Here is a 14465-nt window from a genome sequence, read left to right as displayed (position 1 = left end):
AGTCCAAGGAGTCTCATCCGGGTGCAAGGGGCCCAGAGCCTTGCAGGCAGGCAGGGCCTCCGGAAGGTGGAGAACCCTGAGCCAGGCTTTCTCTGCCTTATAAGGAATGAGCCACTGGACAGAGTATCCGTCCGCCATGCTGGGTGGAGACATGAGTCTCACCCTAATGCTGACGATGATTGGCCCATATCCATTTCATCAACTGTGGAGAAAGGAGACCTCCAACTCTGGAATTGCCCACTGGCCACAGCAGCCACTATCCCTGAGGAGCCAGTCTTGGTCTTCACTGGGCGCCTCCCCACCTCTTTCCCTTCTGCAGCTCAAGTCTGCAGGCAGTGATGTCAGCACATTCCCACCTCTTCCTGAAGTCCACGCCCTTCCCCGACAGCCCTGCTCCCGACTTCCAGCCCCACCCGCACTGCCTGCCGTCTCCGGCTGCTGTCTCTGGCTGCGGCTGGTCCAGGACTCAGGTCCTGTGCGCCCCGGCAGGCATCTCTTCACTGACTACGCGGGGAAGTCCCGAGCAGGCACGGGCTGTGAACACCCTCCATATCCTCCCTTCTTTCTACTTTTAAATGCTTCTGCCTCTTCAACCAGCTCTCCTGGCTCCTGCCTCCCAGGAAGGGATGGATAGGCTTCCTCTTCAGTGAGACTGGCAGTTGGGCTCCTGAGGCTAACCTCTTGGCCTTCTGGCCTCCCGGTCTCTCTCTCTTGCACATCTTCAGCTTCTCCCTCTCTGCTCAGCCCTTCTCCTGCCTCAAAGTATATGCAGCTATCCCTCAACCTAACAAAACCTCCCCTCTCCTTGGCCCTCCAGACTAAGCCAAAGCTATGTGGGTTCAGATGAAGCCATGCCTTTCTCTATGTGGAACTCTACCTCACAGACTCATAAGGTGAAAGAAAAAAAAAAAAAGATTCATAGGATGCATAAGGTGGAAAAACTGAAGTCCCCAAATTCATTCTGGCCCTGATTTCCGAAGACGGAGACACTAAGGTCCACAGCCAGTGGGGCTGGGCAAGGGGCAGCCAGGAGCGGGTGTGAGGACCGTGCTCTGTGCCACCCCAGCCCTTCTGGAATGATGCTCTTTGCCACCCCCGCCACTACACCCACACCCACCCACACACTGTTGAGTGCTTTCCTCAACCCACGTATAAGGGCACTTCCTCCCACCACATAGGGACCAGAGTAGGGGGCAAGACTCAGGATCATTTCTATTCAAGAAGGTTCTACTAACAAACAGGAGGCCTCGTGTTGTAAGTTGGGTTGGTTTTTCATCCATGCCTCATGCTCATCTTTGATCAAGTCTCACCATCAGTGCAGAGGCTGGGTTACCTCATAACCTCTGAGGATTCTTCAGCACATGAGTCCTGTGAGCCTGTGAATGCTGTCACAATTCTTTACTAGGGGCAAGGTTCTCTTCTTCCCTACACTGCTCAGTATCTGGCCACTAGAAGCCAAAAACTCTTGACTCCTCATCCTGACCCTTGGGTCCAGAGGCCCCACTACAATCTATAACCAGTTACCTGAATTATTGGAGTTGCTGTATTTTGCTGAATGCTCTTCACTGTTTTCAAAAGCAGATCGTTTTGACTTCTTTAAAAATAAGAGAGAGAGATGGAGGGCAGCAAAGGATAAACACAAGGAAGCCGAGAGTTAGAACACAAATATTTTCCAGGCACACAGTGAAACTAGCTACATACGAGATCATATCTGGCCTCCTAACTTAATACAGTTAAGAAGCCACGAACCACAACCAAAATGGGGAATAAAACCAAGAATGCTGAGTTACTATCTCAGGCCAGTCATTCTCCCCAGTTACATTAGGCTGTAATCATCCCAGCAAGCCAGGAAACTATACGGTCCATTTCTCCGCTGATATTATGCAGTTCTTTTTTAAAAGCTGCAAACCAGTCATCTGGAAATAGTTTTAGCTTTCAAGGAGATATAGCACAAAATCTTGTCATTAACTAAATGTGCACTATTAACCTACAGCTTTCTTCACATGTAGTTAAGAATTCGCAAAGAGGGGATGCCTGGGTGGCTCAGTTGGTTAAGCATCTGCCTTTGGCTCAGGTCATGATCTCAGCGTCCTGGGATCAAGCCTGGCCATCTGGCTCCCTCCTCAGGGGGAAGCCTGCTTCTCCTTCTCCCCCGCTCATACTTTCTCTCTCTCTCTCATAAATTAAAAAAAAAATCTTAAAAGAAAAAAAAAGAATTCACAGAGAATTCAGAGACACCACGCTTACCTTTCGAGCTAAAATCTTTCTCTTTTTCCTTTCTTCTTCAGATCCATGGTGAGACTGAGCTCTTGTCAGTCTTCGATGCTGGTGAATCTTTGAGAGACCACAAGTCACCACAAATGTAAGTGCATCCTACATCAGTGAAAATCTCTAACATGTTTTGCCAAATCAAGTTATTTTGGATGGAAAATTCTGTCCTTCCTCAGCCTGTCTCCTCCAAGCCTGGGTCTGGATGTCTGAGAGAAGAGTCTGCCAGAAGCTGAAGACCTTTCTCCTTTCTCCCTGTTCCTTCCTGCCCTTTGCTCCCCTATAGAAGACAAGTGTGGCTCCCAGCACCTTCAGAGCAAGGACCATGTGTGCCCCCCACCACTACCCTGCCTGCCCCAATCATAAAGGAAGACCATGTGTTATGGATGTGCTTCTCTCCCCCACAGGCTCAGCACCTTGAGGGCAGGACTGTGAAGTAATAGGCTACCTCACAGCATTGAGCGTGCAGCCTGGTTCAGAGCAAGGATGCAAGAAATGTTTATGGAATGAACAACCAGTCAAAGGTAAGTCACTGTGAATATGGCGGCAAAGGATGGGGACTCTAAAAGATCAAAAGCCAGTAAGGCGCTAGTAACATGTACCTGTTTCTGTTCTTCAATTAGTCTTTTCTCTATACATTCTTTGGCGATTCTCAATGCCTCTTTTAACTTTGTGGGGATCTGAAAGAAGAGAAAGTACATAACCCACTGAGTAAAATGGCCAGAGAGTCTCTTAAGCCCTGGTTTTAATACAGGACCTAATTGGTTGGTTATCACGAAGGAGGGAGTCTGCAACAGAACCAGTCACAGGGGGCACCTGGGTGGCTCAGTGGGTTAAAGCCTCTGCCTTCGGCTCAGGTCATGGTCTCAGGGTCCTGGAATCGAGCCCCGCTTCAGGCTTTCTGCTCAGCCGGGAGCCTGCTTCCCTTCCTCTCACTCTGCCTGCCTCTCTGCCTATTTGTGATCTCTGTCTGTCAAATAAATAAATAAAATCTAAAAAAAAAAAAAAAAAAGAACCAATCACAGGTACCCACTTGAATACTATCCATCCCCACCATGCTCAATGCAGTACCATTTTTTAGTAATGAATATATGAAACACGTAAATAAATATGACATGTTTCAAGTAACTCAAGTAACTCAAGGGGCCCCAAATGGCAAAACAATCTTGAAACATAAGATCAAAATTGGAAGCATCACACTTCTTGATTTCAAAATATACTACAAAACTACAATAATCAAAATAATGTTCTACTGGCATACACACAGACACATGGACCAAGAGGACAGAATAGAGAGCCTAGAAATAAAACTCTCATGTGGTATATAGTAAAAGGATATTTGAGCAGAGTGCCAAAAATACACGGTAGAGAAAGGATAGTGTCTTCAAGAAATGGTGCTGGGAAAATTGAATGTGAAAGAATGAAGCTGGACCCTCACCTTATGCCATGTGCAAAAATTAACTCAAAACTGGACTGAAGACCTGAAACTATAAAACTCTTAGAACACGGGGCGCCTGGGTGGCTCAGTGGGTTAAGCCTCTGCCTTGGCTCAGGTCATGATCCCAGGGTCCTGGGATCGAGCCCCACTTCGGGCTCTCTGCTCAGCAGGGAGCCTGCTTCCTCCCTCTTTCTCTGCCTGCCTCTCTGCCTACTTGTGATCTCTATCTGTCAAATAAATAAATAAAATCTTAAAAAAAAAAAAAAACCTCCTAGAACAAAACAGAAGCTTTAAGATATTGGATCTGACGATGATTTTGGATAAGACCCCAAAAGTACAGGCAAGAAAAGCAAAAACAGACAGATGAAACTTTTTGGAAACTTCTGCATATCAAAGGAAATAATCAACAGAGTAAAAAGGAATCTATGGTATGGGAGGAAATAACTGGGAATCATATATTTAACAAGGGGTAAGAGCCAAAATATACAAAGAACTCTTATAACCTGACAAAAGAAAATAAATAACCTGATGGAAAAAAACGGATGTGTCACAAAAAAATAGATGATACCAGAATAAAGCTTGAAAAAAAAAGATTAGAAAATCTAAGAGGAAAAAAAAAAAAACAAAAAACAGGCAAAGGACCTGAAGAGACATTTCCTCAAAGATTTAACAATGGACAGCAAGTGTATGAAAAGATTAATCAACATCTCTCATTAGAGGAATGTAAATCAAAACCATGCTGAGATATCACCTCACACACATTAGGATGGTCATTATTGCAAAAGCAGAAAATAACAAGTATTGGCGAGGACGGAGAAATTGGGGCCCTCGTGCACTGACAGTGGGAACATAAAATGGTGTGGCTGCTGTGGAAGACACCACGAAGTTTCTCGAAAGGCTAAAAATAGAAATACCACATGATCCAGCAATCTCACTTCTGGGCACATATCCCAAAGACTGGAAGGCAGGGTCCTGAAGAGATATGTGCACACCCAAGTTCACTGCATTATTCACAATAGCCGAGAGATGAAAAAAGCTTAAATGTTCATCTATAGAGGAATGGATAAACAAAATGTGGTATGTGCATACAGTAGAATAGTATTCAGCCTTCAAAAAGAAAAGAAATCCTGGGGAACCTGAATGGCTCAGTGGGTGGGTTAAGTGTCTGCTTTCGGTTCAGGTCATGATCCCGGGTCCTGGGATCGAGCCCTGCATCGGGCTTCCTGCTCAGCAGGGAACTTGCTTCTCCCTCTCTCTCAAACAAATAAATAAAATCTTAGGGGGAAAAAAAAGGACATCTTATCACATGAACCAATGAACACAGAGAACATTACACTGAGTGAAATGAGCCAGTCACAAAAGAACAAATCCTGTAAGCTTCCAGGTATACAAGCCATCTGAAATAGTCAAAGTCATGGAAGCAGAAAGAAGTGTATTTGCCAAGGGCTGGGGATGGGTTAATGGGGTCGTTTTCTGATGGGTCTTGAGTTTCAGTTACTGAGATAAAAACGTTCTAGGAGTGGGGCGCCTGGGTGGCTCAGTGGGTTAAAGCCTCTGCCTTCAGCTCAGGTCATGATCCCAGGGTCCTGGGATTGAGCCCTGCATCAGGCTCTCTGCTCAGCGGGGAGCCTGCTTCCCCCTCTTTCTGCCTGTCTCTCTGCCTATTTGTGATCTCTCTCTCTCTCTGCCAAATAAATAAAATCTTAAAAAAAAAAAAAAAGTTCTAGGAGTATGTTACACCACAAATGTGAACACAGTTAACACTATTAAAGAGTACACTTAGAAATGGTTAAGAGGGGGTCGCCTGGGTGGCTCAGTGGGTTAAGCCTCTGCCTTTGGCTCAGGTCATGGTCTCAGGGTCCTGGGATCATGACCTGAGCCGAAGGCAGAGGCTTTAACCCACTGAGCTACCCAGGTGCCCCTGTCTCTATTATTCTTTTAAAAATTTAAATTTAAAAACCTTTGAATAGGTAATATGGTTCAAAATTCAAAGATATGAAAGGATATATACACAGTAAAGAGTCTGCCAATGAGTTCTCCTTCATGGAGGCAACCAATGTCACCAGTTTCTTGTGTATCTTTCCAGAAAGAAAGCACATACACAAGAAATTAACCTTGAGGGGCTCCTGGGTGGCTCAGTGGGTTAAAGCCTCTGCCTTCGGCCCAGGTCATGGTCCCAGGGTCCTGGGATGGAGCCCCGCATCAGGCTCTCTGCTCAGCAGGGAGCCTGCTTCCCCTCCTCTCTCTCTGGCTGCCTCTCTGCCTACCTATGATCTCTGTCTGTATAAATAAATAAAATCTTAAAAAAAAAAAAAAAGAAATTAACCTTGATTTTTAAATCACATTGTCATTGTTGCACAAACTCTCTGGTTCAGAGAAAGAACAAGGTCTAGTAATAATTCCTAGGCTGGACGTTCAGGGTTGGGGAGAGCATATTTATTTACAAGGCCGAATATATTTCCTGGGGAGTTTCAGTGAAGAAGAGATGGATTTAAATGTTTTTCTTTCCTACTTCAGATTCAAACAAGCTATTTTTGTCAGAACTCCTCTGACTGGCAAAATAGGACAAAGGAAAATGTCTTCCTCTCCTGTACAATCTTCTGACCCCACCTTGTTTTTGTTTTTCCTAAACAGAATTTCATCCTAATAATATCACATGTTCTTCTGGAATATGGAGAGGAGAAAGAATCCCCCTTCATCCTACTGCCCAGAACAGAACTGACCTCGAGCTCTGAGGAGAGCCAGTCCTGCTGCCCCATGCCGCCCAGGTGCCCACGTGGACCATCTCAGTTGACCAAGAACAATAAACAGGTATTACTCACCAGTTGTACACACTGAGTAAACATCAACTCAAAGACCAGGCCCATGGATGAGAGATCTCAAATAGGGGTTGTTTTGCTCCCTTCCCTCTCTAGGGGGCATTTGCCGATTTTTGGAGACATTTTTTATCATCACAATGTGTGGGGTGGAAGGGAAGTACTGTTTGCATCTAGAGGATACAGGTCAGGGAAGTTGCTTAATGTCCGACAATGCACAAGACCGTCCCCACGACAAACAACTATCTGATCCAAAATGTCAAATGTCGTGTATGATGGGATACCTGGGTGGCTTAGTCGGTTAAGTGTCTGTCTTTGGCTCACGTCACGATCCCAGAGTTCTGGGATCGAGGTCCCCATGGGGCTTCCTGCTCAGTGAGGAGCCTGCTTTTCCCTCTCCCTGCTGCTCTCCCTGCTTGTGCTTTCTCGCTGACAAATAAATAAAATCTTTTAAAAAATGTCATGTCTGGGCGGGGTGGGAGGTTGAGGAACCAGGTGGTGGGTAATAGGGAGGGCACGTACTGCATGGAGCACTGGGTGTGATGCCAAAACAATGAACACTGTTATGCTGTAAATAAACAAATAAACGTATAAAAAAAAAAAAAAGAAAAAAAATGTCATGTCTGAGAAAAGCAGCCATAGATAAATGGCTGGTATAAAAAAAGCGAAGTAAGGCATCACCCTGAGTTTTTTCGGGTTCTAAAGCCCCTACTCTTCCCACGATACCACACAGCGCTGCTATTTCCCAGGATTTTCCTTCCTAACTTTCTGCTAGACAAGGTATTCTTTTTACACATTGTATTTTTATCTTGCTTGTCTTTCCCCCTTAGCCCAAACAGTCGTTTTCTGTGCTACAACAATGTCTTTATAAATTTTACTTTCATTAGATAAAAAACATTTTGTCAAACAGATACACCATAAATTCTTAAATTAGTCCCTAATTGTAGAATATTTAGATTGTTTCCAAGTGCTCGCTTTGGCAGCACAGATACTAGAATGTTTTCAAATTTTCACTATTATAAACTCTGTACCTAAACTTCCAGTTATAAAATTAATAAGCCACATTCATTACAACATAGAGGATATAGTTGATATTTTAATTAATGACTTTGTGTGGTGATAGATGGTAACTAGACTTATTGTTGGGATCGTTTCATAATATATAAAAAATATCAAATCACTTTGATGTACACAAACTGAGAGAATATTGCATGTTACCTTTATGTCAATTAAAAAAAAATACTGTACCTTCTCTTGTTTGATTAAAAAAAGCACTAACTTGACACACAGATGGCCAACGTCTAATGAGAAGGTGCTCAACATCACTAATCACGGAAATGCAAATCAAAACCACAGGAGGTATCACCTAACATCTGTTGCAATGGCTAGTATCACAAAGACAAGATAACAACTGCTGGTGAGGATGTGGAGAAAAAAAAAACATTTATACTAAAGGTGGAGATGTAAATTGGGAAAATAGTATGGAGGTTCCTCAAAAAATTAAAACTAGAACTACAAAATGATCCAGCAATTCTACTTCTGGCTATTTATCTGAAGGATATGAAAACACGGAATCAAAAAGATATGCACTCCCATGTTCACTGCAGCATTATTTATACCACAACATGGAAATAATGGTTGTCTAAGTGTCTATCAGTGGATGAATGGATTAAGAAAATATGGGTATATCCAATGGAATATTACTTGGCCATAAAAAGGAAATCCTGGGATGCCTGGGTGGCTCAGTGGGTTAAGTGGCTGCCTTCCCCGCGGGTCTTGGTCCCAGGGTCTGGGATCGAGTCCCACATCGGGCTCCCTGCTCAGTGTGCAGCCTGCTTCTCTCTCTCCTTCTGTCTCTCCCCCACTCCTGCTCGCTTGCGCTCTCTCTCAAATAAATAAATAAAATCTTAAAAAAAAAAAAAAGAAATCCTTCCTTTTGCAACAACATGAATGGAGCTTGGGGGCATTATGCTAAGTGAAATAAGTTAGAGAAAAACGAATACCATATGACCTCATTTATATGTGGGCTCTAAAAACAAAACCAAACCTGAACTCACAGAGAACACACTGCTCACAGAGAACAGAATGGTGGTTGCCAGGTCGGGAGGGTGGGGCAGATGAAACAGGTGGAGGGGGCAAAAGGTACAAACTTCCAGTCCTAAAATAAGTTAAATCACAGGGACATAATGTACAGCATGGTGACTATTATTAAGATACTATATTATATACTTCAAAGTTGCTAAGAAAGTAAATCTTTTTTTTTTTTTTAAGAAAGTAAATCTTAGGGCGCCTGGGTGGCTCAGTGGGTTAAGCCGCTGCCTTCGGCTCAGGTCATGATCTCAGGGTCCTGGGATCGAGTCCCACATTGGGCTCTCTGCTCGGCAGGGAGCCTGCTTCCTCCTCTCTCTCTGCCTGCCTCTCTGCCTGCTTGTGATCTCTCTCTCTGTCAAATGAATAAATGAAATCTTTAAAAAAAAAAAAAAAAAGAAAGAAAGTAAATCTTAAAAATCTCACCACAAGAAGAAAAGAATTTTAACTATATATAGTGACATGTTAACTAGACTTACTGTGGAGATGACTTCATAATGTACACGAATATCAAGTCATTATGTTGTTGGACATTTGCGACTAACATAATGTGGCATGTCAATTCTACTTCAATAATTTTTTAAAAAGCACTAAGTTTCAACATCAACTTATATACGTCACAAAGCAAAAAAAAATGGTATGATTTGCTTTACCTTAAACTGTGGCTTTTCGGAAGTGGTTAGTAAAACATCACTGAATAATCTGTTAAGAAAAGAAACAAACAAAATCTTTCTTAACCCAGATGTCTTCTCAGAACAGGATCAAAACAGAATGAGACATCTTTAGGCCATGAGGTTCCCACGTCCCCCAGCCCTGGCCCAGTCCACCATTTCATGCTGATTGACACACTCAGAGTTTACAGGCCACCCAATATAACCACAGAAAAAGCTCAGCACCTCCTCACTGCCCCCCAGTATCAGAGGTGCTACCAAGGAAAGACTGGGTCAGCCCTGTACTGAAAACTATTTCCCCACATGGCAGGGCAACACCCTCTTATGCTATAGAATAAAGTAATAAAACACTTTTAAAAATTAGTTTTGCAAATTATTATTTTATTATATTATTATATTTACATTTATTATATTGCAAATAATTTATGCAGTAGATATTTCTAAACAGAATAACCAATTTTCCCCCTTTTTTATTAAACCCTAGAAAAGGATAAAATTTATTCTGTGGTGGGCATGGTGAGTTAAGTGTCCGACTCTTGGTTTCAGCTCAGGTCATGATCTCTGGGTCGTGAGATTAAGTCCTATACTGGGCTCCATGCTCAGCATGGAGTCTGCTTAAGATGCTCTCTCTCTCTCTCTCTCTCTCCCCCTTGCCCTCTGCTCCTCCCCCTGCTCTTGCACTCACTCTCTCTCTCTTTTTTTTTTGTGCTCTCTCTTAAATAAATAAATCTTAAAAAAAATTATTCGAGAACTCAGTAAAATAAAAATGTTAAGTAGAAAGACACTGTTCTGATTGGAATCTAACAAGAAAATAATTTTCTTCTAAGAAGTATTTCTTATATTCTCTTTAAAAAAAAAAACTGGGGTGCCTGGGTGGCTCAGCGGGTTAAAGCCTCTGCCTTCAGCTCAGGTCATGATCTCAGGGTCCTGGGATCAAGCCCTGTATCAGGGTCTCTGCTCAGCAGGGAACCTGCTTCCCCCTCTCTCTCTGCCTGCCTCTCTGCCTACTTGTGATCTCTCTCTCTGTCAAATAAATAAATAAATAAAATCTTAAAACAACCACAAACCAGAGGGGTCTGGGTGGCTCAGTTGTTAAGCATCTGCCTTCAGCTCAGATCATGATCCCAGGGTCCTAAGATCAAGCCCCACATCAAGCTCTCCGCTCAGCGCGAAGTCTGTTTCTCCCTCTCCCATTCCCCGTGCTTGTGTTCCCTCTCTCTGTCAAACAAACAAAATAAATAAACAAAATCTTTTTTTTAAAAGGCAGCTTTTAGGGGTGCCTGGGTGGCACAGTGGGTTAAAGCCTCTGCCTTCAGCTCAGGTCATGATCCCAGGGTCCTGGGATCAAGCCCCGCATCGGGCTCTCTGCTCAGCGGGGACCCTGCTTCCACCTCTCTCTCTCTCTGCCTACCTCTCTGCCTACTTGTGATCTCTGTCAAATAAATAAATAAAATCTTAAAAAAAAAAAAAAAGGCACCTTTTAGAGTATATCAATTCTCTCTTCCAAAATTATGTGACTAGAAACAACAGCATGAGGAATTCTGAGCTACTTCGGCCAAGACAGTTTGGGGAATTTACATGGCTGCTTGGGCAGTGCCCCCATGGCTGTGCGGGAGCCTTGCCTTGAGGAGTCCCCTTTTTAAAAAACAGGAAATACTTCACAAGTAGAAACGATACAGTTAACTTTTCCCCACAGTGCTCCCTGGGTGGCTCTGGCAGTAGAGACAGAACTCTCCCCATCAAGGGTACAGGCCCATTTACTTCCAGAAAATGCATTTTAACTGAACAGAGTTCATGCCTCTTCAAGTATTCTTCTCAAGACTGAAGGCCGCAGGGTAGAAAGACCTCAGTGAGGAAAAAACAATGTGGCTTCCCTTTGGACTTGGATGGCTAGGAGGAGAATGGAAGAGATCGGGACCATGGAGGCTACAAACGCAAACCCAAGTACATCAGCACAAATCCAGGTTGTTCCCCAGCTACAAAGGCATTTTCTTTTATTTATTTTTTATTATTTTTTAAAGATTTTGTTTATTTATTTAACAGACAGAGATCACAAGTAGGCAGAGAGGGAGGCAGAGAGCGAGGCAAAAGCAGGCTCCCTGCTGAGCAGAGAGCCCAATGCAAGGCTGGATCCCAGGACCCTGGGATCATGACCCGAGCGGAAGGCAGAGGCTTAACCCACTGAGCCACCTAGGCACCCCAAAGGCATTTTCTTTTAAAATGAGTTTGTGCGAAAATTGTTTCATTTCCCTAATTGGGTCTATTCTTCCATATTCACACTGTTATTAGAGGTGGCTGCTTGGGAGAGGGACACACCAGTGTCAGCTGAACTTTAAAAGGTCATATCCATGGGCAGGGGCAGCGGCGGGGGCGGGGTCAAGGGTTGGGGCAGCTCCCACACTCTCTAACCGCCTGGAGCTCCTCTGAGCTCTGGCCTTACGCATTCAAGCTAAGCCCTGCCCTGCTTCCCCGCATCACTGTTTCCTGAGAACATCTGCTACGTGGCAAGCTGGCACAGACGACAGACTGGGTGTGCCGCGGATATGTGCCACTCACAAAATAGACGCTGAATCAATAGTCATCATGACTAACATTCGCGAATTGCTACACCAGGAATCGCCTCATTCACTCCTCCCAACGATCCTCTCCTTCTCTCCGGTAGAGCCCACTACCAGTCCTATTTCCCAGACGGGGAGCCTCAGCTTCCAGACGCAGGAAAGCTGCCCCAGGTCAGCCTCCCCACCCAGAAGTGGGGAGGTTGGGTGCACCCCCAGCTCTGTCTAACCTTAGACACACCCTTCTCAGCCATGCTGCTGCGCTCTCTGAGAAGGGACCGAAAGCACAGCTACAGGCAAGGCCCTGCAGCACTATTTCAATGGTCCTGATGAACCAATCATAACCTAGTTTAAGGGAGGATAACCCAATCTAAGGGAGAACGTCTTCTGTGCTCCAAGCCCCTAGCACAATGCCTGGTACAAGTCAGATGTGTGACCCATGTTACCCAGGGAGCAGAGGAACAAAGGTGCGTACGGGGGACCAGAAACACACTGCCCTCCTCTTGGAGGGCACAACCAGCCACAGCTGAGGGCCAGCTGGTGCGTGGAACTGGGCCATGAAGGACAGTGCTCCAGTAGGCTGTCCGTCAGAATGTCTAAGTGGGGGTGAGCTGGGGGGGGGCACATGTACACACACATGACGCTAACATCGACAGGGAGAGACATGTGGACATCAAGGGACAGCGATCAGACCACGGCAGCAAACAGCTAATGATATCATGCTGCAAGTGACTGACAACAAGCATGTCACTTCGACTCCGCAAGGACCACACCTGAGTCTACTATGGCGCCAGGTCCCTGGCTTCATGGTCCAGCGTTCTACACAGTTAGGAAGGTGACAACCAAGGCGTGTGATTGACTTACGGCATCTGTAAGAGCCGGGAGACGGCAGGCATGCCATTTTTACAGGCTTCACAAGACAGCGTGGACTCCAACACGGCCACTTGAAATGAACAGATACACATTTTAGTTCCACAGAACATGCTGGCAAATCCGCTTGGTGATGAAAAGTTTGACACCACTCTGCAACAACTGTCTGCAGGCTGATCAGGACGGTGTCAAAACTCTTCACGCACAGACAGATGGCATACATGGGGGAGGGGAATGTTGGCAACACCGTGTTACCGATGGCTCAAAATAAATGGTTCAGAAACCACATGCTGACAGAAAGCTAAATATATTTCAAAGATAATTGGAGGAAGGATTCCAGATATCATTCATAGAAGTGTTTGCTCTCTTAAAAGAAAAGTAAACACTACACAGAAAATTCTGAACTTGGAAGACATTTTGCTGCTTGCTTGCTTTTTAACCAAAACTGGCACACAAAATGCCAATTGTTGACGTCTCATCATCCAACACCTTGGATGATATAAACAAAAGCAGCCAGATTTTTCTACTCACAGGTCACTGTTCAGTTTCAGCTGTTCGTACTCAACACAGGCCCAGTAGTCTCAGGGCCCGTACTCTTAAACCACTAATTTGACACAAAACTCACACTTGGTGGGGGGTTAACTTGCACATCTCATAGGCTCAGTGGTCCAAGAGCTACCCTACCCTGCCCTCCCCTCTTGGTGTTGCTCTAACAGTGAGTTCTGGGCGGGCTGTGGATGGGATGAAAGGGTCCCTGGATGAGTCTGCATCAGTCCCTATGTCCTGCTCCCAAAAGTGTCTCCCACCTGTCCTCTGGCCCTCCTCAGTCCCCTAAGTAAGACTGGAAGAACGCCAGGATCCAATCAGCCAGGTATCTATATTCCTGCCTCCCTGTCCCTGCTCTCGGACTGCCAGCCTTTTATCTACCAGATGTCCAGCCCGTGGCTCTCTTGTCCCTTGCAGGTCCCACTCCAGCCTTGGTCTGGCCCTTAACACCTGTCCCAGTTGAAAGGCTGGCTTCAATTTGCCTGTCTGGACAGATTTCTCTTTACAACCTCCTGCTTCCAAAATTCGAACGCAGTTACAGTATGTCTCCTGAGGTTTCAGATAGCCCGACAAATGGACAAACCATCTGAATTTTTAGTGAGGTGAATTTAAATAAATCACTCAGACCTGGTTTACTTTTATAAACTGGATTTGGCTGGCTATGGAACATGGCAATTTCCTCTGGGTCCTTCCTGGACTGTGGAAAGGGGGTGAGTAGCTCTGCGGACTACTGGGGCCCATTAGACTCCTCCAAACCCCATACTGACCCACAGCCATAGACGGTGCAGGAGGGAAGGAATCTACAGGCACTGAGTCTGGCGGTCTTCCATAAGTCATTTCATACAGTAAGTGGCCAAAGCAGTGGACGTCCACGCTTTCCAATGTCTGTGGAAGACAAGAGAGCAGGGTGGTTATCTTTCAGTTTGGCTTTGTGAATCCCAGTGTTTCTTCCCTAGGCTTTCACCAAGAAAAACATGGCCCAGGGGCAACCCCACTCATTACTGGTAGTGAAAACACAACTCCAAGGCCTTTTGCAAAAGCTCACAGGGCACTGCTCTGACCCAAGGTCCTGTTCTTACTCCCCATTATTTTCCAGTCCATGATTCTATGTCCCTCCTTATCTCATCTACCATTTCCACGAGGCACTTAAAGATAGAGCGATACTCTGTAAGAGAACAGAGCCAATAAGCATGGCCTACCCTGCATATTTCTT

The 14465-nt window shown here is 45.0% G+C and overlaps 1 protein-coding gene across 11 annotated transcripts in view; it reads right to left on the bottom strand.

The window, feature by feature from the left end:
• The window catches only part of PXK (PX domain containing serine/threonine kinase like), a 110971-nt gene that overhangs the window by 43084 nt on the left and 53422 nt on the right, over positions 1–14465 (bottom strand). For all 11 annotated transcript variants that reach the window (XR_006816427.1, XR_006816428.1, XM_045990314.1 and 8 more), the window contains 6 exons: positions 14020–14137; positions 12701–12779; positions 9264–9312; positions 2871–2948; positions 2248–2334; positions 1525–1594 (listed from right to left, as the gene is read on the bottom strand). Coding sequence is in view for 9 of the 11 variants with exons in the window: in XM_045990314.1 (XP_045846270.1) it covers positions 1525–1594; positions 2248–2334; positions 2871–2948; positions 9264–9312; positions 12701–12779; positions 14020–14137 (481 nt within the window). In the remaining 2 variants the exon portion in view is untranslated. The remainder of the gene's footprint in view (positions 1–1524; positions 1595–2247; positions 2335–2870; positions 2949–9263; positions 9313–12700; positions 12780–14019; positions 14138–14465) is intronic.

This window comes from Meles meles, chromosome 20 (assembly GCF_922984935.1).
Source record: "Meles meles chromosome 20, mMelMel3.1 paternal haplotype, whole genome shotgun sequence".
NCBI classification, from domain to species: Eukaryota; Metazoa; Chordata; class Mammalia; order Carnivora; family Mustelidae; genus Meles; species Meles meles.
Note: the sequence above shows the minus strand (reverse complement) of the source record. Positions and strands in the feature narration are given on the sequence as shown.